At 43.2% G+C, this 21884-nt stretch overlaps 1 protein-coding gene across 4 annotated transcripts; it reads right to left on the bottom strand.

Moving 5' to 3' along the window:
* Nucleotides 1-1755: 1755 nt before the first annotated feature.
* On the bottom strand, nt 1756-21557 carry OPTN (optineurin). Of its 4 annotated transcripts, none has more exons than XM_080391711.1 (14): nt 21402-21557; nt 20427-20606; nt 18377-18579; nt 15630-15785; nt 14459-14535; nt 12304-12435; nt 11108-11192; nt 7561-7676; nt 6732-6881; nt 5613-5706; nt 4801-4959; nt 3974-4104; nt 2959-3038; nt 1756-2718 (listed from the first exon to the last, which is right to left on the bottom strand). In XM_080391711.1, the coding sequence occupies exons 2-14, from the start codon at nt 20590-20592 to the stop codon at nt 2597-2599; spliced, it is 1671 nt and encodes a 556-aa protein (XP_080247837.1). In that variant the 5' UTR covers nt 20593-20606; nt 21402-21557; the 3' UTR covers nt 1756-2596. The 4 variants fall into 4 exon arrangements, with proteins under 4 accessions (XP_080247837.1, XP_080247835.1, XP_080247836.1 ...); XM_080391709.1 differs by having other exon boundaries at nt 15630-15788; nt 21402-21551; XM_080391710.1 differs by having other exon boundaries at nt 15630-15788; nt 21269-21408.
* Between the last annotated feature and the right edge of the window lie 327 nt (nt 21558-21884).

The following is a 21884-nucleotide window of genomic DNA, read 5'->3' as shown; positions in this document are numbered from 1 at the left end:
CCTTTCAATACATCTTCTAACTGAACTGTACTGTGTGATTCTCTGTGTAACAGGTATGGAACTAGCTGTACTTTTCAAATGAAGAAAAGATCGCATTGATGGAGAACTGTTGAGTCCTGAACTCATCTTATTCTGTCCCACCTCCTTTATCCCTTGCCTGATTTACTAAATCTAATGCTATTTCCTGTAACTCTTGCAATGGGCCACAGTAAATACTCTCAGCTGTCAGCGTTCTGTTCAGAAATTCCCACTTTGGACTACTTGAGGCTTACCTGATGAATAGTTAACATTACAATGGTCTTTTACCCTGATTTTGTATGTTGTGAGAATTTTTATTAAATAACTTTTTAACCATTTTATTAAGCTAATGCTGAAAAGCTATTATTTTGATCCAGCTGTGCAGTAGTAGCAGTTTATAATGACTGTAGCACTGTCCTAATGAAGCTGGACACATGAAAGAAGTCAAATCACTTCCACTCACACCAGTTCTGTGGGAAGCTTATGGTCCACACAGTCCTTCAGGGGGATTTTAGATGACTGCCTCCACAAAAGACATTTTCCTCACCTTTTCCCTTCTGCTTCTTTCTTTCTGCATTAGGAATATGCAACTGCCTAAAATTCATAGACACAAATTCCTGCTTGCTTGCCTTTATTCTGAACGACTTTTTAACTGAGGAGTCCCTCAGTAAGCACACCCAATGGTTAGAGCAAGGTTTTGGGATCACAGCACCCCATCTTTTGTTAAAGCCATTACAACCGCACAAGTAAACACTAATTACAATTGCATTTTGTTATAGTTTTTCCCTTTACATAAACCTACTCCAGTAGAGGTGCTTTAGCTATAAATGCAGTTTCTCTTGCATTTTATTTTTGAGAGATCAAAGTATTTCCACAGATCACACTGCCTATATATGAAGGAGGATTCAAGCTTCCCATTCTGGCAACCCAACACCTCTGAGACCAGTGCGCCACCATGCCAAATCAGGAAACATTCAGCATTATTGTAATGTGAACTTCAAAGTGGAAGGGTAATGGACTGGCATTAGAAATAAAACATTGATCTTTTATATTCAGGTTATGCAATCATCCCACCCTGCTCCTTCTGAACACCCAGCTCACAATTCTGGCAATCAGAATGAAGCGGACTGGGCACAAAAGAACCTTACTGGTTCTCCACAGTAAGCCTAACAGACCTACCATGGACCATTTAGCTACTGGATTGTAATGAGCGGTGGCATATTTGCTTCCAGAAATTCAGTGCTGCACATGGGAGGAAAAAAATAAAGATCTTTTCCTACACCAAGGTTGGCCGATCAGTCCAAACCCACATGGAGGCTTCCTTCCAACTGGCCAGTGCTGAAGTGATCAACGCTTTCTTTTCTTCAGCAGGAAGATGATGCCATAGAGAGACACAATTTTGGCCGAAGATTTTCATGCATCTCTTCCTTCCCTTGCCTGCCAGTTTCTACCAGTGCAAATGTTAGCTATTTGCAAAAGACATGAAACTCCTCATTTGCATGGATCCCAGCAATTTGCTTGGGTGGTTTCCTGGCGTTCATGCTAGTTCATATTTTGTTAAGGGTTGTGTATTTTCCTCCCTTATGCAATGGCAAGTTCAGAACTGTTTCTTTGTTGAGATAAAACCACCAGGGAGAGCAAGAACAGAACTAATACACTATGGTTCTTTCTATGCGAGCTCATCAGCCATAGGTATTTGCAATCGTGTTTCACCTTCAAAGTATTCACAAGCATAGATAATTTTATACTTGCAACAGATTTATTTTGACATGTGAAAATCCATTATACTCCTCTTTTTAAATTAGGTTACATCCATCTCAGCGCTTTCTAGCACAATACTGTACAGATTCAAATGAATATTATAATTAAGAAGAATCAAGACAACACCTTGAAAATAAACAGTTCTATAAAACCAGGTGACTTGGGCACACCAGCAGCTACATGTATCAGACCTAAATGATCTGTTTTAAACCTTACCCACATCTGGCTAAAGCAACAAGTTACATAAGCCATCAAAAATTTAACATCAGATTAGTATGGTCACAAGGGCAGCAATAAAAATGCCATCTGGAAAAAGAGTAGGGTTCATTTCAAATGCTCAATGAATACAACACTACTCCATTTTGCTGAAAGCTTCTCAAACAGCTTTTTTAACGTATTAGTTTCCTGATATATATAGTATACGAGACAGAAATATTTACAGGCTCACAGTACTTTCACTCGATCAGCATATATCCCATATCCCTTCTGACTTCAGCGATTCAGCCCCATTCTGTGGGCTAGCTGTAAGAGTATAGCTCATCAGGGGAATGTTCCTTCAAGATTTCATAGCAGCAGACACACCGGGAGTTCTTTAACCCATCCATGCTGTTAACCTATAAAAATTATTTTCCTAAAGCAGATTAAAAAGAGATGAGTGAGTACAAGGCAGGGTAGGTATTTTACCCTTTTTCCCATTGAATTAATGAGAAAAACCCTGAAAACCTCCTTCATGGGATGTACAGCTGAGTGTTATTTGAGCAGGAAGAAAAAAAAAAAGTGGCAGGTGAAATTCCAGAAGATGAAAAATTGGAGGGCATCAATTAATACAGTCCATAACGTGAATCTGCAGTGTGTCCAAATCAGGTAGAATTTCTTCACATTTGGGACATGAATACATTGAGATATTCCGCTGCTCTGGCCAGTCTTGACTACCAGTTCCTGCAAGCAGAGAAGACAAATAACTACCTGTTATACTACTTGATTTTTCCACCCTTTCTGTGGAGTGGTTGAAAGAGGACTGGCTTGCTCCTAACAGTCAGACAATCGCGCTCTCTGCGGCTACCCAGTTGCCAGAATAGCCACAGGGGAGGTGGGGAGCTGCCTGCAGCCAAGCAAAGCTCTTTTAAACTGAACACAGCAGGCCCTGGCCCCGTGAGCTGGAGGGGTTGCTTACTGTACCTCTTTGGACAAGACGAGGTGAGTGTTCCCGATCTGGTGCCCTGGCTCCGTGACGATTCTGCATCTCCGCCAAAGAGTTTCTGCAAAGAATAAGTAAGTCAAGGGCTCTGAAAAAAGACTCAGCAAAAGGCGTCTTCCTTTTGTCTCCAGAAAAGGTAAGATGATTAAAAATAAAGGATTTGCAAGTAAATCATGTCAACTGGTCATGCATTCAGTTCACAACTGCTGCTCAGAAACAGGACGCTGAAACGCTGCTGCTTTGTGAGATCATGCCAGGGTTCTGCTGAAATCAGGGTCACACAATTGACACCAGCAGGATTTGGGCAGCTACACACCTAGGGATCTGGGGCGTGCTCCTCTGGAAAACTCCAAGGACTCTAGTTATTCAGGGCAAACTGCACATTTGACTAAGTAGAAAAGCAAGTAACACCAGAAAAAGGGTTCAGTGTACAGCTAATGCAAAATGTAACTCGATTCTTCAAATTCTAGGCACTCTTCCTGTACCCATGGCTTCCACAACATGAGTTGAGGACACATGGTTAATATTTCTTTTTTCTCTTCTACAGCTAAGAGTGCTAAAATGCTAAATTCCAGGGGATCACAGTACCTGAAACTATGGGTACTCACCACTGCCACCTGCAGAAGCAGCAGATATCCGGGGCACACATGCAGCAAGCTTAGCTGCAGGTTCACCAGTAAAATTGAGGGCAGAACCCAAAGAAACTCACATGAATCAGCAGGGAGAATTTACCAAGCATGAATCATCCAAAGTGAAAACTTGCTAAGGCACCCAAGTAAGAACTAATACACTTTACAGAGATCCTATCACAAAATTAAAATGAAAAGTCAGCCAATTCTTTTTTTTTTTTGTCTTTTAAAATTCAAATTAACCAAGAAATGAATGTTTGCAAAGCTGTTTGCCTTTCTACTGAGATGCTACAAGACAATGTTAGTCACTCCAGCACATAGGGTAACAAGACAGTCCAAAGGCAGCTCAGCCAAAGTCTGTTCTCACCGGCCAAGATCTTCAAGGTTTTGCTGCTCTTTTAGCAGGTATGCCAGCTGGACAGCCAACTGCTCCTTCTCCTCATGGATCTTTTCTCTTGCTGCCCTCTCAGCATGGAAATCAGAACAATAAACCTCCATCTGAGCAGAGAAATGAAATCATGCTGAGAATTTGTAACTTAGACCGAACCATAGTCCTATGCCAAAACGGCAGATTTGTATCATAGCCTGAATCTACTCAAAACACTCCTGCAGCACCTACACACTGCAAAGCAAAGACCTGTACTACTTACAAGGTGAAGAAGACTTGGTAGTTTCTGGATTCTGTTTAAAATACTTCAGGTGTCTTATCTGGGACGGTGCTATTGCCCTCTGCTGTTACAGAGGCAGAAAGGAGGCACAGACAAGCAGTGAGGGGGTGACTTGACTGATGACACAGACAAATCTGTGGCACAGGCAGTGGAACCAGGCCAAGATGCCAGTTATGTGCCTTAAATGTGAGGCAGACCCTTTATAATCACTGTTTACACGCACTGGTTTGAGTAAAATCATCTCTAAAACATATGCAGAGATTCTTAAGACAGTGGTTTTAAATACAAATCTATTCTCAACTTTTGTTTGTTGTGCCAGACTCCAGCATACGCAGTTCCTCCTACAGAACGTTAAGATATGGTGGTAAAGGCTCTCTAGGGATCTGCAAGGCAGGCTGAGTAAGGGCGTTATGCTTTGGAGTTGAGGAAATGTATTCAGTATTCCAGAGTGAGCCATTAAATACCTCCTCCCAGTGTCTGAATATTGGTGGGGGGAACTAGCCAATTTCTGAAGAAGAGCCAATACCTGAGCACGGAGCACTGCCATGGTTTCAAGGTCCTCCTCTTGCTTAGTAATTATCTGCTTCATTTCATCTATCTGGAGCTGCTTTGCTGCAAGGGCTTGCTCTGCCAGCTCCACCTTTGCATTCAGTTGTTCCACCACAACTCTATCCACTCTGTCCAGCTGCAAGGAAGAACTATGAGATGAACTCAGAATACAACCCTGCTTGAAATGAAAGTTTGCTTCTTACTCCTCCTGCCCTTGGAAACCTTCCAATTTGGTCATCAAAGGAAGACAGCAGTGGTGACTGGTATTTTATTTTAAAGAATAGTTCTGAGCTTTCAAACTACATTGTATGAAGTTAAAAGAGAACTCTCTAATGGACACTGCAGAGGATGTTTCCCACTTTCCAAAATTATACAAAAGAATCTGGCACTTCCACGGAGCCTCAGTTATGAACAAGACCTCACTGTGACAGCCATTCTATTTAAGTTTACAAAAATATTTAGAGGTCTGCCTTCCCACAGCTACAAAGAATGCTGCAGGAACACCTATACGCCTTTGCATATCAATGATCTCCAAGGACTGGACTCCACACTGCACTCAGGTTAAACCTTAACTAGAAAACACCATGGAAGTACTGATGTGTGGATAAAGTTTTCTTTAACTGACAGCACAGGTTCTAGGTTTATCAGAGCAATGCTGCTATGTTGCCTGTTATATTATATGGAAGGCATGACTCTTGTTTCCTGCCCAAATTTGTTCCTAGATGCAGTCTTCCATCCCCTTCCCGCTCCCCCCTAATTAATTATGATTTCTTCTTCTGGTGAGTTTACCTCTTTGATTTTCATTTCATCGATTGTTTTCATTGCCTCAGTGAGTTCAGAAAGGAGTTTGTTATATGCATCCTGCAAGCTACTATATCTTGCCCTGTTTATGACAAGAAAAGAGGTGAAAGTTTGAAACACTTAAAAATTACTTGAAATCCAAAATATCTGTTAGAATTTAGAAAAAAGCCACCATCGGTTCCTTGCCAATCAGTCTGCATTTCTGATGAGAAAAAAATCATTCTCCATGTCTCAACATCTCTCTTCCAATGAGTTGTGTGCTGCTCTATCCAGAGACTGAGTCCAAACAAATGTCCTTACTGATCATCTGTGTTTAATGTTGAAGAATCCATCACCCAATATTTTTATATCAAACTCACAAATTCTGTTCAAAATGTAACACCTCTCTTAGGAAGACATTCAAGTCTTGACTCAAGAGACTTCAAGAGAAGGAGAAATGATCAGAAGAACCAGACACAGACTCCAAAGATAACGAGCAGCTTCTCCAGCAGCTGAAGACAGGTCCTTCAGGAAGTTCAGCTTGGACTGACATTTTCATGCTCCTTACATGGACTGCACATGAAAGGGAGCAGGGAGCCAGAGCAAACAGTAAGGCTCTTTACCTCAGCTTCACTGCACGCTTACTGCAAACATACTGCAGGGACTGCAGACCTCTTCATTAATGTCACTTTCCCACCATTGTCACCACCTGACTTGTCCCCGCCCTCCAAGATGTGGACACATTTACCCCTGCTAGTCAGTGGGACAGCTGCTGTCACTTTTCTGCTTCCTCTGCTTGTAGGTTATACCCGAGTGTATTCCACCTTTGGCTTTTTGACAAAAGGAAGATACAAGTCAGAGCTTATAGCTCAAATTTTCCTATGCGAGGTGTTCAGTAGATGAAAGAATACAGTTTGGGCCTAATGTGGAGACTCCAAATTCAAAGTGACGTAGATTATGAGGCAAATGCAGGTTTCTAGTTCAGACTCTACAAACATAACATGGTTTCAAAAGGCGCAGAATACAAAACTATTATTTTCAATCCGATTCCCTTTTGGCAAGGTTCCCTTGGACTACTCTTCCTCACCAACAATACCTCCCTGGAATATAAACACAAGTCATACTCACTTTTCTTCATGTGTCTTGGCTTGTTCCAACTTGACCTGTGCTTGCATGCTCTCCACTTGAAGTTCCAGCTTCTTGTTGGTGTATATTAGCTGCTGCTTCTCCTCCAATTCTGATGCAGCAGCTGAGCTTTTTCTTTCCAGTGCTTGGCACCTGAAAGAAGAAGAAAAAAAGGTTGATCTCTCCTGTTCACCTTTTCCTGATAGATTTGGCACACTAGGCATATTACAAAAAGAATCTTTGTGTGGTTCACTTTAAAGGTTTATTTTGATGAAGTCCAAAGAAAGTCAATAATGAATCTATACACAACCATGAGAAAAAAAAGATACTGAAACCCATACTTACTTTCTTACTACTACAAATCTCAAAGAACTGGAATTTGACAGAAAACTAAGCAGCTAAACTGAGGGTCTTGTAATCACTTTTTGCAACCTACTCAACTGGTCTTCAAAAGCACCGACAGTTCCTGTGAAAGGGGTCATAACCAAGTCCCTTTACTTCTTCCTCTAACACTAGAGCAGGGACTGATTATGTGAAGCAGAAAACAGGAAAGATTTGCCTTTATATCAGGAAGGGTTAAAATCCAAATCTCGAAATTCAAGGCACTGGGGTTCTATTTGTAGAACTAGGCTGGCAGCTCAGATTTTCTGACAATTACTGTATTTCTGTACTTTCATCTCCACTTAAAAAGAAGGACCAATCTTTTACAGCATTTCTGTGAAACAGATATTTAAGTTGGCATTTGCAGAGCTGGTAAGTTTCCCAAGGTGGGAGTTGTCATACAAGTATATACTGTGTGTCACGGCAGAGCTTTTGTTCTTCTGAACCTTACTTTTCTTGAAGCTTCTTCTGAATCAATTCTGCTTCTTTTAACTTCTCATGGGCTTCCTGAAGCTCTTTAAACAGAGCACAAACTTGCAAATTCAGGTTTTCTACTTCACTGCCAACCTTTTAGGGGAAAAAAAAAAAGAAAATTACAAATGGAAAATTCAAGATTAGCAAAGTTGTAGCCTAAGAGATCTAAGCAGGAGGAAGGAAGTATCATTCCTTCTCCAGAGAAAGCAGCAAGTCAGTGTGTGCTGTTATAGTCTATACTCAGTAAAACAGCCCTGTCCCCAAGGCTTCACAATTACCAATTAATCCTAAATATAGCAGAACCCCATTCTGACTTAACACTTTCATAAAATCCAGGTGACTCAAAGACAACACTACTACAGACTTTCCAGCACTGGTGAGAGTACACCTCATGCAGATGGGAAACACATCTACATTTTCTTTCTCAAGAGTTCACCATTTAAAACACATGAGAAAAGCAGACAGACTTGGTGATTTGTGCCACTCCTCTGAGCAATAGTTACAGTCTGTCAGAGAAACATAAACAAATCATCTATCCCTAGGTAGGCTTCCAGTCTGCTAGCATCAGCGTGCTCTTTAGAAAGAGGCGTGACAGCAGTTGCAGATCAGATGCAGCAGTTTGGAAGTAGATGAGGCAGATGAAATCCTTAAGACTTTCTACTCCCAGTTATATCCTGCACTGGCATTATTCCTTCCATTCTAGTTTTCTCCATTCTGGTTTTGGGCAGAAAGCAAAGAACACGGAAGGTTTTATGCACTGTAATTTATTTCAATTGCACATGAAACCCCTCCAGCCAACTGGCACTCCCCCTACATATACCAACCAGCCTCTCCTATGCCACATACATGAGAACCATGAGTCTGGAAGACTTCAGTTCTTGACTTTTTGAAAGAGAAAGTACAACCCCAGATGGTAACTCTGTTACCATGCATTCATAAATCAACTTTGCAAATCAAGATTATTTCTAGTGCAACTGTAATGAGTTTTCTTATGAGTTTCTGGCCCTTTCATTTGACCTTCAGACCACAGGAAGATCACTGAAGGATCCTAAAGGTAGGCAAAGAACAAAAGGAGGAAAGAAACAGCAGCTGGGTTCTCCTCCAACCAAAGACACACAGGACACCTCAGAGTTTCAATTCTTAAAATATATCCCCACTCTAGAAGGCATTAAACCTGTGATTCCTGCTGGTTTGTAGTCTCTGGAGGTACATCCTGGAGTTTTCCTAAAGAAGCACCTGAATCTTTTCATCATGCTAGCATCAGTTTAATTGTCCCTAGTGCTGTAATTTTCACTGATAATATCTTATTAAAGATATGGAAAGTCTTCAGTCCAGCTTGGGAATGAGCTGGGTGGCTGTGGCTAAAAAGATACCAAGTGTGTCAAGAGCATGCTGCTGTTCTATTTCCTTGAAGAAAAGCTCCAGTTTTCTGACAGCGAAAGTCCATCACTACCCCAGGAAACTGAAGCAAGAGAAGTTGTCCATCCATGATGACACATGAACATTTCCAGTTTTCATCTCAGAGCAGAAATGTGGAGCACAGCCAGTGTGACTGAGGCAGGCAGAACACAATTGTCTACTCACAGATGTGGCTGAGGACACTCTCCACAAGCTGCCCGAGCTAAAATCATTCACCAGTCGTACCAAGAAAAAGGGACTGAACATAATGGTGTAAATACTCACAAAGCACATTGCACTACACTTTCTCTATCTACCATCATAGCTGCAAAACAAGCCATTAAATTAAGCAGCAATCCAGCTAATCCAATCACACTCACAGACCAAAGTACTGAGTTCTGTAAGGTGATGGCATTTCAATTTGCAGAAAATTATGTATCAGTAGAAACTGCCTTAACAGAAAACATGTCAACAAATGAAACCATGTATCACTTGCAAGAGTCTGACTTCTAATGAAGCTGGACTGTGAATTCTTGGTTCCTGGTGAAAGCCATTGTAATTCAAGAGATTTTACTTAATTGGAACACAATCAATCCATGCTTCTGGAAAGCAAGTCTGTCAGCCTCGCTGAAAGAAAAGGCTAACCCGACTCAAAAAAATCCCATCCCACAGTACAGACTGTGTCTCCCCAACATACATCTCTTACCCAGCCCAGGAAAGGAGCAACACCTAAATCATAGCCTCCTAGATCTCTGCTTCTGGGAAGCTTTCAAGCAGCCTCCCGGGAAAGGCAGAGCAATAACTGCAGTTAACTCCTCTCAGGAGACCTGGCTGAGGTTAGTGTCTAGCTGCTGTTTGGCAGAGGATGTGCTCTAGCCTCTTCTTCCCCAGCCACTTCTCACTCTCCAGGGCCAAAGCAGGTTTGAAAAACTTCCCTCTCTCCCAGGATGTCTCCAAATGCAGAGCCCTCAAAAATGGTCCATGCTGCACCCTCACGTTGTTTTATTAAAGATCTACATTTTACAATGGGAGCAGATAACTTAAGCTCTGCTTGACAAGAGCCCCCTGAAGAAACCTACCAGCATATAAATGGGAACAACTGCCATCACAACAAGCGTGTAACTATGCTGACCTCAATATCAGCACTTAGATGAGGAGCATCTGGCTCAAGCTGTAACTCAGGCAAAGTTGAGATAAAAATACTGGAAAGAATTAACTGAGACATCATCTGCTTTCCCTAGAAAGGACATCTCTTGGCCTGACTGCAAACTGGTCTTCTTGTTTAACCAAGCCAGCCCTGCCCTAAAATACTTGTCCTGGCCTTCAGAAGGGCACAGGTCTCCAGCAGATCCCATAGCGTATTTGCTAGCCCCATGCAGCAGCTTGTCAGATAATCCACACTACCTCAACCTCATGTAAAGGCACTCACTCCTAGTTGCCTGTATTAGGCAGTTGCGCTGAATCTGAAGGGATCTCCTCTGCTATGGGAGTTTCCACGCATACTCACAGAGAGCCTTACAGCCGTAGGCACATAAATTTAGGTGTCTGGATGTGGAGCTGAATCCCAACCCCAACATCCAGTTGTTGGATCACACCCTTAATTGCAAACATCCAGACTGATTTTGCCTGGAACTGTCTCTTGATCCAAGACAGTTATGCACCACCATTGTAATACATCCCACCAAACCCATGAAAAAACCCCAAACCAGGTGCCATATGAGCTCCACATTTAAAGTCTGTTTGACAGTATGCCGTCACTGGATTCTGATCCAAAAGCTAACCTAGACAGCTGTGAGGAAATTAACTCAGTCTAGAAGACTTTCTGGAGCTAGAAATGACTGCATCTCACTGTTTAGCAAGTGTGGCCAGGATAATGAGGTATACCTGCAGTTATGCCATGCCTCCCTAATTCTTGGCCACCAATCTCATCTCTTTTTGGTGGCTGGTGTACTTTGGAACCACCTCTGAGATATGGACTGAAGGGTTCAAAATTCACTGCCATATCCTGTGCAGGATATTTGCCCCTTGCTCCCTGAGTGCAAGTGGAAATGTAGTCCCTGAGGTTACTGGCTTCAACTAGTAAGCTGTATGTTGTTAAATTTCAGCTCAGGAGGACATGTACTTACAGCCTCTGAACTCTCCTCTTCTTCCTGTGCAGTTTGTGTCCCACTCTCCAGGCAGTTGCTGGTTTCCTTCTCCAGCTTTGAGAGTCTGGAACAGAAGGAGCCAATAATGATGGATTTGGCCTATATTTGGAGTGAGATTGTGCCTATTCAAGGATTTCATGCAAGTGATGTAGCCTTTTTCTAACATCACAGCCACAAACAAAAGCACAGACATGCAGGAAAGCCTGCAAAATCACAGGGTTCCTGAAGAACAGAGGACACCCAGCATGTATATTTAATGAAAATGGATAAATAAGTCTGCAGGTGTGGTGAAGGACAGTGACCAATCTTTGGGTACAGTCCAAAACTTCGAACTCTTTGGAAATGGGTCAGTCTCTTCACTGAATCCAGTAATTAATACTGCCTCTATTTTCCTTTGATATTTTCAGAGGCTGAGATTTCTAAGAATCATTTGGTTATGGCTCATTACCTTTTCTAGGAAGACCATGTAGAAGCAATTACCATGACACCAACCTTTCATAGCAGATAATGTCCAGAAAGTCTTTCTCTGTCTCTGTGAAGTGGGGATTTGGAACAGCTACTGCTTAGGCAATTTTCCACACCTGAACAGTCATGGCAATTTACAGCAATATAACTGAACTGAAACAGACCCTCATGTACATCTCACTGGGAAAAACTCTCTCTTAGGCAAGTCTGGAATTAAATTTGTTTTAGACATTTCTAAGGAGCTTTTGCAAGCTCACACATTGCTAAATGTAGCCTGTCGATATCATGAAGACTGTAATCCCCGTTTTATACATAGTGATTTGCTTAAGGCCTCACATGCAGATGATTCATACAAAAACAAATAACTATGGAAGAGGGAGTGGAAAGAACATGCTCAACTAGTCATTATATCGTTCTGACATAACCTGGGGAAAGTTCAGACCCAAGGATAAGTGGGTAATTTGTCTTGATCTGTGGTGCTACAGGAAATAATAATAAAACATGGAAACTCTTCTGGCCACAGAAGAGAACCTAACAGGGATAAACCACATGACTACCACAAAAATAAGTTATTACTACTGAGTGCTTGGGAAATTCCCCATCCAGGTCACACTGATATTTCAGTGTGCCTCTGATTAGCCACAGCCTTGGTAGTTGCAGCAGCCCTGAAAGAAAACAGCTCTAAATGTTAGAATGCACCTACTCCATACCTCTCTTTGTGATCCTGCAGAGCCTTCTCAAGTTTTTCCCTCTTCTGAGTTTCATTTCTAAGGCAGCAGAGCAGCTGGCTCACAGTTAGCTCCTCAGACTCCAAATTCTTAGATTCATCTGCAGGTTTGCTCCTGATTCAAACCAAACCAGATGTAAATAACAAAAGCTATGATTTTACTAGAGCACTCCCTTATCCCTAATTCTGGGATCTAGTCTGAGAGGCCACCATTTCACACAGTGCTGAAAACCAACACTGTGAGCAAGGGGCTCATTCCCAAGAACCAACACTGCTACCCACAGTCCCCATGCAAGCAGTGCTCAGACAGTGCCCTTCAATCTGGGGGAAGAATCTAGTACTTAAGCAAGCAAAACAAAAGCAGTGAAGACAATACAAAAACCAGTGCATTTATTCTGACCTACTTTGCAGTGCCTTCTGCAAAGTGCTGCTGTCTGTTCCCAAAATAACATTTTCTTCCAATGAAACATGCAACATTTCTTACCCCATCTCATTGCTTTCCAGAAAAAAAGGCACATTTCACTAAAAATGGTCATCAGACCAATGCTTTTTTTCAGAAAAAAATCTCGTGTTTCACCTCCCTCATATTCTATTGCTCTTTTCAAAATTGCATTACGCTAATGTAAAAGTGAACCAAAACTATCTGAAAAATAAGGTAAATAATACTGTATTTCATTCCCTCCATTTGTATGTCTGTCTAGACAGAAAGTCAAACTCCCATACATATATGGTAAGATACGCAGGTTATATACACTGTACATTTCAGAAGCTCAGCTGTAAACCAGCATGTGTTTAAAACTTTGCTTTTGTAGTTCAGAAAAGAAAGTAAAGCGCAGTCTTCTATGTGCTCATGAGAGCTAGAAATCTTTGGTGAGCAAAATTCAATACCCCAAAGACAGTGTGCAGTCAGGATATTTTAAGTAAATAACTTTTATCAGGGGATTTTTAGTGCACAGTTCTACTCTTACAGAAATAAACCCGTCCTGAGTATATCACATTTCTTTGAACCTGTTAACAGCACCTGTCTAAAGTTTCAATGCTGGACAAAGACACGTGGTGACACAGGAAATATTTTCAGAGGTACATATGCCCCTGTTCTTGAAGATATGGCCCAGATACTCATCAAAGGGAAGCAAACCCCACAGAGAATGTCTTCTCATAGTCAGTGTTCTCAAGCTACCACTAACGACAAGCTTAATACCTGCAGCCTGGTCTGCAGTCAGCAACTCTCTCGGTTTCATCCATGACTCTAACTCCTCCCCCTCCAACACTTGCACTTCTTAACTGCACACTGAGTGACAACTTTTCTATGTCACTACATTAAAATGCTGCTCTCCCTTGCAGCGACAGAGTGACAAGCTATACATATAGCATAGCTTTCTGGGCTGTTGTGCCCTTAGCATTTTCTATATCCTTTCCTTCGAAAAGCAAAGGCCACAAAGTAATTACAAGAGTTCAGCCACAACCATCTAGCTGCTAAATTGAGCAGTATCCAAAATGGAAAGTTTAATAGTATCAGCTGTCTATGTCCATAAGGAGTAAAGGTTCAGCTAGGGGCAAGAAAGTCCCTTGTGCCCTGGAGCTGCTGTAAAGATCAAATTTTGAGAGGTAACCTAAACAGAATGCTGATATCTTAAGCCTAGTAACCTGAAAAATAAGAACTATGTTATTGCAGTGTCTGTCTACCCCACCGTGATATGCTTTACACCAATCACACGCAACCAGAACAGACAGGTTCAGATGTGGAAACTACAAGACCTCTGATTCTTACCAACATCATTTTAATTGGGTAGAGGACAGATACTCTATTAAATGATCTCCAGTGACTAGAAGGGAGGGAGTCCCTGCAGCCTCTATCTTTATCTTTTCTGTTTGGCTGAAGCCTGAAAGGTTGGCAAGTCAGCATGTACATAAATGCCTGGCCAACTGGCCAGAACATGCATTCCCTCTTGTCAACTAGTGAAGATTGGAAGCAAAAATGTCAGACAGCTGAGGGTCTTTCTGACATGGTAGGAAGGATGCAAGGCCACAGAAAAACAGGATTTTCTAGTTCATTCCTCATAGAAAAAAGTTCCCTCATATTGGAAACAAAACACATTGTCTGTGTCTAAATCATAATCACACAAGAACCTACGTACATGTAGATTGCAAGGTTACTGGTCATTTCACCACTATTCCCTTGATGTTCCTTTGCAGTTCTATTTATTTCTCCTTCCTAGGAAAGAAAAAACACTATTAGCTTGGTATTTGGACTAAGCAGGGGACATTTTTATTTACTTAAGGAAGAAAAACAGGGAAGACTACTATCATGGCAATAAAATTAAATAAAACTACAAATGATCAGTTTCATGTTTGGAAATTCATAAATACTTCCCTGCATCTCTTCCAGACTGATCAGAGGAGAGAAACAATGAGATTTGGCTTTCTTTGATCAGTGACTTCCATGGCCGCTCTCCTCTATAAAGACAACTGGCACCACACAGCAACAGCCATCACTGCAGGTGACTTTAAGTCTCCTGCCTCCCCAAAGAACCACTCTTCCTTCCCACTACAGAACTCACTCCTTGGTCTTTGTAGCCCAAAGGAGAATCTTTGTAGCAAAAAAAGGAGAATGCATCCTTGAAGGTTTCCTGCAGTCTGAAGTTTTCTTCAACAACTCCAAACAAGTTTTAATTAAATTCTCCTGAATTTTTTTTGCACTTGTACTTTCCAGAGAGGGATCTGCTATTATGGAGATAGCAGAGAAACACATTTTCACATTTTGCCTGTGAAAGTTTTTTAGATACAGGAACAGAAGAAAAAGTAGACTTTTGTGCCTCTAGGGAACACTCTACATCTTTGCACTTAGTTTGGTTTGCCTGCATCTCTATGTATCTGTCAGTAGAAAATCTTGTAACACACAAGTGACCCATGTCAGGTAATTTCAGAGACTACAGAATCTTCTAACTTGGAAAAGATCTTTAAGATCATAGAGTCCAACCATGCAAATCTTCTCCCAAATCCACTGTCGCTCTATCTTGTGTTACTGCTGTTGCTGGTAGTGTGCTGTTCCCTCTCTAAGAGGCATAAAGACTTTTCATTAACGCAGGTATAGATTCACCCTTTCTACTACAGGAAGACAGGGTGCTAAATACCTCACTGTAGAATGTCATCAAGTAAACATTGTCACTGTAATTACACTCAGACCTGACTTCCTCATCATTTAGCCTGGTGAGAGAAGAAAATTCTGTTTGCAAAAAAAGGAGGATCAAGGTGGAACTAAAGTTTCTGGCCGCAGGTCAGTGTGTTCTTTTTATTCCCTTCACTTACGTTCATCCCAATCTCCACAAAGGAATCCTCTGCTGAGGAGATGTTCAGCTTGACCTGCAGTTCTGAAATGATGGCTAGCAGATCTGCCTTCTCAGCCTGGAGCCGCTGCACCTGGGATTTCAGCTGCCTTGCTTCCTTCTCGGGAGTCCTGCAGCCCTTCTGGGATAAACCAACCCTGCATTAGCCAACCTAAAGGAAACACCAGGCAAGGACCACAGAGCCTGAACATAACAATGGTGTCCCACATCCCTTCTTCTCCATTTAGGTTTGCCTGGAAAAGCCCACTGTACAGATCCCTAAACTACACTCTGGTCTACTAGACTGAGAAACCAAATTAATCAAACAATAAGCATCATGCTTCTGGAAAACAGGTCTGTTCTCTAATTGCACAGATATTAGGATGTAAATCTTTGCCTGAATGTATGCCTCTCACTACCATGCAGGGTCTCAGCCAGCCTACAGAATTATTATCCAGAATGACTGTATTTTTTCACCCATATCCTTATTCCTCTTTCTCCAAATCTACCTAAGATTCTAGGGAGAAAACACCAGTGGGCAGAGAGCTTCTCCACATACCCCTTTCAGCCTTTCCCCACCACATAGCTTCTCTGTACCCCATCTCCATGTATGTATCTCTCCCTGTATCCCTGACCTTCACACAGTCCTATATCCCTTCCACAAAGCCTCTGTCCCTCAGAGATCCTCCACAAACTTAATCTCTCCTTCCAGTCATGACTGTCTCCTTCACCTTTTGCCTCTTTCCTTTCCCAGGATCGTCAGTCTTAACCCTCTGCATAACCAGGAAGCCTCATTTTTTTCTCTCTCCATTAAATGCCTCTCCCCATTATGAAACCTTCCCTATGAGTTTGTCGCTTCATCATTTTCCAGTCTGAGCTTTCCATCTCCTAGTAATGGCTTTATTACACCACATAACATAAACGTAAATTCTGGACAATTCCTGGAGTCTGAACTGCATTCTAAAAACTTTTGCTATGCTGATAGTGTCTCTCATCCCACAGTACCGCTCCACCCACCCGACTTGCTGCTGTCTCTGATTTTGTGCTTATGCTGTTAAGAGGATGCAATTATAGTTGGCTCTAGCGAAGAAGAGCTTTACAGCAGTCTGTGCTAATAGAGATACGGTTTTGAGAGAAAGCCTCCTATAAATGCTAGTTCATCACTAAGGTAGGCAACACAATATGTCTGTGATTTACTCTGAGTGAAACAGAGATGTCACTTAATGGCAGCAATGGACTATAGACTACCTCAGTTAATAGTAAAACACAGTGGTGAGAGAAATTTGACTAATTTTAAATCAGTCTTTTTGTTAGAGGAATTTTTTTCATGCTTTTTCTAAACAGTTCAAAAAAGAAAAAGAATTAAAGTAGAACTAAGGCATTCAAGAGAGAATGCAATTTTGGCTTAAATGACACTGTCAGCCTGAAAATCATAATCAGAAATGAAAACGCTGCTGTTTAAATTACAGTTACCACTGACTGATAAAACTGCAAAAATCAGGGAAGAACCAGGGCTTACTCTATGAAGCTCTTGGAATGAGATAATTAAAAGTGATTTATCTTTACTTTTCTGAATGCTAGATTACTCAAGCAGGTTGTCAATAACATACTTTAAGCATTCAAAGTGCAAGAAGTTCTAAAACAGGTAGAGGCAGAATAAATTCTCTACTTCCCCTTAAATACTATTCCAGATTTATGAAATTCTGAGTTTCCTTGACAATCCCGAAACACAACTTTTAGTCTGTAAAGACTGTGTAAGCAATACAATCACATTGTTTATACACGACTTTCTTCCCCCCTTGTAACTTCTGAACTCACTAGCCAATTTTGGTTTACATGCTGAAAAAAATTCTTACAGAGTTCCATCAAATAGGCAGTCAGGAGAGGAAAGGAGAGTCTACTAGTGTCTCCATTGAGAAAAAGGCTAATACACTCATCCTTCATCAGGCAACAGAGAATCCACCTGGGTCCAGGGTGTACCAGATACCAGGATACATCAGTTTGGCTCTGCCTGAAACTTCTCATTAAATACCTCTTCACAAGACCACATGGGACACAAAGCATGTTTTATGTTAACAGTCTTCGTCCATACATGTCTTCGGTCCTACATGCAGTATGTTGCCTGGCTACTAAGCAATCATCTGCAATAATAGAAATGATGTCTTACAGAGCCAAAGGTAAGACAGACGGAGAAAGCTCAGTCAGGCTCAAATGGGGCAGCAGAAGCACAGATCTAATCTGACCACAGTAAAAGAGCTTTCATGAGAGAATGAGTAATAAAAATAGATGGCAGGTCATGTTTTTGCTTACATGTCAACTTCTCCCCAGAAACACAAATTAAAAAAGTAAACAATCACGAGACATAGATAATCTAATGAGCAAAGGAGGGACAAAGTCAAGAGATACCCAACAGTAAAGAAAAGAAAAGAATGAAAAGTTAGTAAGAAATGTTAATTATTGTCAAGATGTTAAATAATGTCAAGAATGTTTATTATTATTGTTAATTAAAGTATTTACAAATGTAAATTACCACAGGTGTGGCAGAGATTTCTGCTACTACACTCTGAGAAGCCTCGCTTCATAAAAAAGTCAGGCCAAGACCTCTTGTTAGAGCATAATGGTAAAAATGGAGCCGTTAACAAGTCTCCAAACCTCCCACTATGATGAAGGGACTGAATACTCCAGACTTTTGATTCAAAAGCACGTTAATCCAAGCAATTCCTTACTTACTATTTCAGATCCTTCTTCTCTTTCCTTTAAGCTCTGAAGTTGTTGCTGTAGTTGTTCATTTTCAATGCACTTGGCTAGCAAGCACTGCTTAGCCTCCTTAAACTTTAACTCGTAAAATTCTCGTTCTTCTTTCTGCTTCTCTCGCCAGATGGAAAGCTCCTCATATCGGTCCTTCATAACTTGGTTATGCAACTTCATGGCTTCTAAATGACAGCCAGAGACAAGATATTGATTCACATTAATACGCCATCAATGAAACAGCAGATTTCCACTACACTGAGCTCAGCATTCTTCAATATCAAATGGATTAGCCATAACTGGGTATGAAATGTGGACCTCCTTCTCGTGTACCTTAAATACTGAACCAAAACTAAACACATTACAGTCCGTTAGCACAATAATAAATACCATTAAATCCACTACTGAAATCACATGCCCACACTCTCCCACTTCTTGACTTATTCCTAAACCAAGAAGTACAGGCAAGAAGTATTGTTCTCAAGAGGTACTTGTTATCTTGCTGCGTGTGTTATTTACATGATCAACCCACACAAAACTACTGAACTGAGATTCTGAAACTACTGAGACTTGGTAGGGAAAACAGACATCCTAGACTGGCAAATTACTGCATGGAAACACATGTTATCAAATCAAATGTCTCAAATATGCCTTACTTGAATATTTGGTTAAGATTTGATTGAAAGTATTAAAAAAAAATATAACCAACAAGTTACGTCAAAGTCAGTTCCCCCTGGCTAGAAAGCCATGCATATGTAACAAAGTCAGTATGCAACAACGTCAGTCTTACTATTGCAAAATGCTCACAAGACTTTTTTAGGAAGAGTCAATGATTAAACATTTCAGACTTGTTTTATTTAAAGCAACAAACTCAAAGCCAGTTGCTTGAAAATATTTTATACATTGTATCTTCCATAACTTCCATTATGTCTGGATGTGGTATTATGAATTGCCCACAAATTCTTCAGGTTATGTAAATAAATGTAGAATGAGAATGACTCTGCAAGGTATGAGTTACAGCAGCTGTAAATATGGTCCCTGAAACATTATCTTATATGATATAGGACCTTTTAGCAAAATATTGGAGGTACTTCTAGAAACAACTTTCCTGCCAAATATCCATGAGACTCCAATGCAGAGAACTTGGACCAGGTCCAAAAATTATTCAGGTAGAATTTAAAAAACAGTGTAAAATCACAGCACACAAGATACGTGACTTCATGCTCTGTTGACATATAAACAGTGAGGTACCTCTGTCTTTTACAGAGAAACTTTCCAGATCCCTTGTGTTTCGCTTTATCTATTTGAAAAAAAAAAAAAAAAATCATATCTGACACCTAAACTCCTGGGATCCAGAAACAAATCTATCTCACCTGAAAGATTCAAATCATTAGGCATTTTCAGGGAAACCTACTCGTTTCTCCCAGATAGACCTTGCTGTGGCCACCACTTCCTTCTGAAGTATACAAGGTACTGCCACATCTAAATGTTCATAGTCTGTACTACAGACAGTGCATGACAGCCTGCTCCAGTTCCCCTCTCTGCCTGAGAGGATGCAGCTCCTTTCAGACAGCATCCTAACTCAGACTGTTCCGGGCACTGTGCAGTACCCAACCCTCCTGATGCAACTATGGCAAAATGTTGGGCAGCTCCATTACAGACTGACTAAGAGTCCTAAAATACACACCAAAAAAAGCTTTTAGAGGGGGATGAGCAAAAAGCATATCTTAGCAAGAGATTTTTCACCTTGCCTTCTACAATACACAGTGCTATATACTGCTTATATGTATAATTCTAAAGCAAAAAAACCCACCCATTGGGCTGTTCTCCCTCTCATCTTCCCTACTGGTTCAATTTGATGTGTGCTATCCGACTGGGCTTGCAGAGTTTTTTATACAGCGAATGCTACCCAGACACAAAATGTTATCCAGCAAGGGCAAATGAACACAGAATTCGTACTCATAGGACAAAACACCCCGCACAGGAGACTCGGAGCTTTTGCATTTCAAGACCAGTCCACGTGCACATTCACCTTTTAGCTCGTTGTTCTCAGTGATTAGTTCTTTCATCTGTTGTACCATCTCTTCTGGCATGTAGGTACTAAGGGCAGGGGCAGCCACGCTGCCCATTCCGTTTTCCATTTTACTCTTGGGATGCCCTCCATTTTCAGCAGGATGGCTCTTCAACTTGCTGGACATCTCTGAAGCCTCCGCTACAAGGTTTGCAAAGAGAAAACTGTTGATTACTTGCCCAATGAATGCTTATAAAGAAAACATAACTATACCTTCATTTGATTGAGACAAGTGAGCCACACATCTTAGCCATGACACGGAGGAACCTTCCAATCTCTCCCACCCCACTACACCAGAGCCACCGTGCACCTCCACGTCCCACCGACCCCTCCCAGGCCTGCGGGGCTAAAGCAGCTGAGCCCCGAGCCGCCTCTCGGGCTGGCCCACCCGCCCCCGAGCCACTTCCCCGGGAAGGGGCCAAGACGGGCCCAGCTCCCACCCGCCGCCCCCTCCCGCAGCAGCCCCGGCCTGCCCCGAGGAGCGCGGCCCGCCCGGCGGCCCTGACAGGCCCGGGAGCCGCCCGGCAGGCCAAGGTGCCGTTCCCGCAGATTTTTAACTTTCATTTTCACTTTCTTGTCCCCCTTTCCCCCCCGCTCCCGCACAGCGGCACCCCGCCGCGCCACCGGGGCAGGCCGAGGCGCCGGCACCCGCCTCTGCCCGGACACGGCCGCTCCGAGCCGCCGCAGCACGCACACCCGCGCCCCCCGCCTTCCCGGGCCCGGGGGCTGCCTCCGGGAGCCGCCAACCGGAGCTTCCCCCGCTTGTCCTTCCCCGGCGCGGCCCGCCCTCCCCGCAGGCCCACCCCGGGATCCGCCGAGTCACCGGGCGAGCCCGCCCACGGCGACGGCGAGGGAAAGGGCCGCCGTCCCCCCGCGCCGGGCCGGACCGGGCCGGGCCGGGCCCTCCGCAGGGGCAGCCCCGCCGCTCCCGCTCACCCCGTCACGGCGCGCCCATGGCGGCGGCGGCCCGGCTCAGCTGACTGCCCCCCGCGCCGTCCCCGCCTCCGCCTCCTCCCCCGCCGCGGGGAATTCCCAGCTCCGCGCCGCCGGGGCAGGCGGGGCTCCCGCCGGTGCCGAGCCGGGCCTCGGGTCCCAGCGCCCTCCCGCGCACGGCGCCTCCCTCCCCTCACACACCCGCCGGTGCCCGCCGGGGGCCCGGGCCTGCCAGCCTCGCGGGAGCCCCAGCAGCCCCCCAGGAGAAGCAGGGCCGCCAGCCCCGCCGGGAGCATGCTGCCCCTCGGGGGTGAAACCGTGGGTCCCGCGGGAGAAGGCAGCGAGGGCAGCGCAGATGATGCGGCGGGGCAGAGCGGGGCTGCGCCAGGCCTGTCGGGGGGCCGGGGCGGCAGGTGCGAGGCGAGGGACAAGGGCTCGTGGCGCTTGCCTGGTTATCGGCACGGGATCGCATCCGTCGGGACGGGG

Source organism: Falco punctatus (genome assembly GCF_963210335.1).
Source record: "Falco punctatus genome assembly, chromosome: 6".
NCBI lineage: Eukaryota > Metazoa > Chordata > Aves > Falconiformes > Falconidae > Falco > Falco punctatus.
This window is presented reverse-complemented; position numbering and strand designations above follow the sequence as displayed.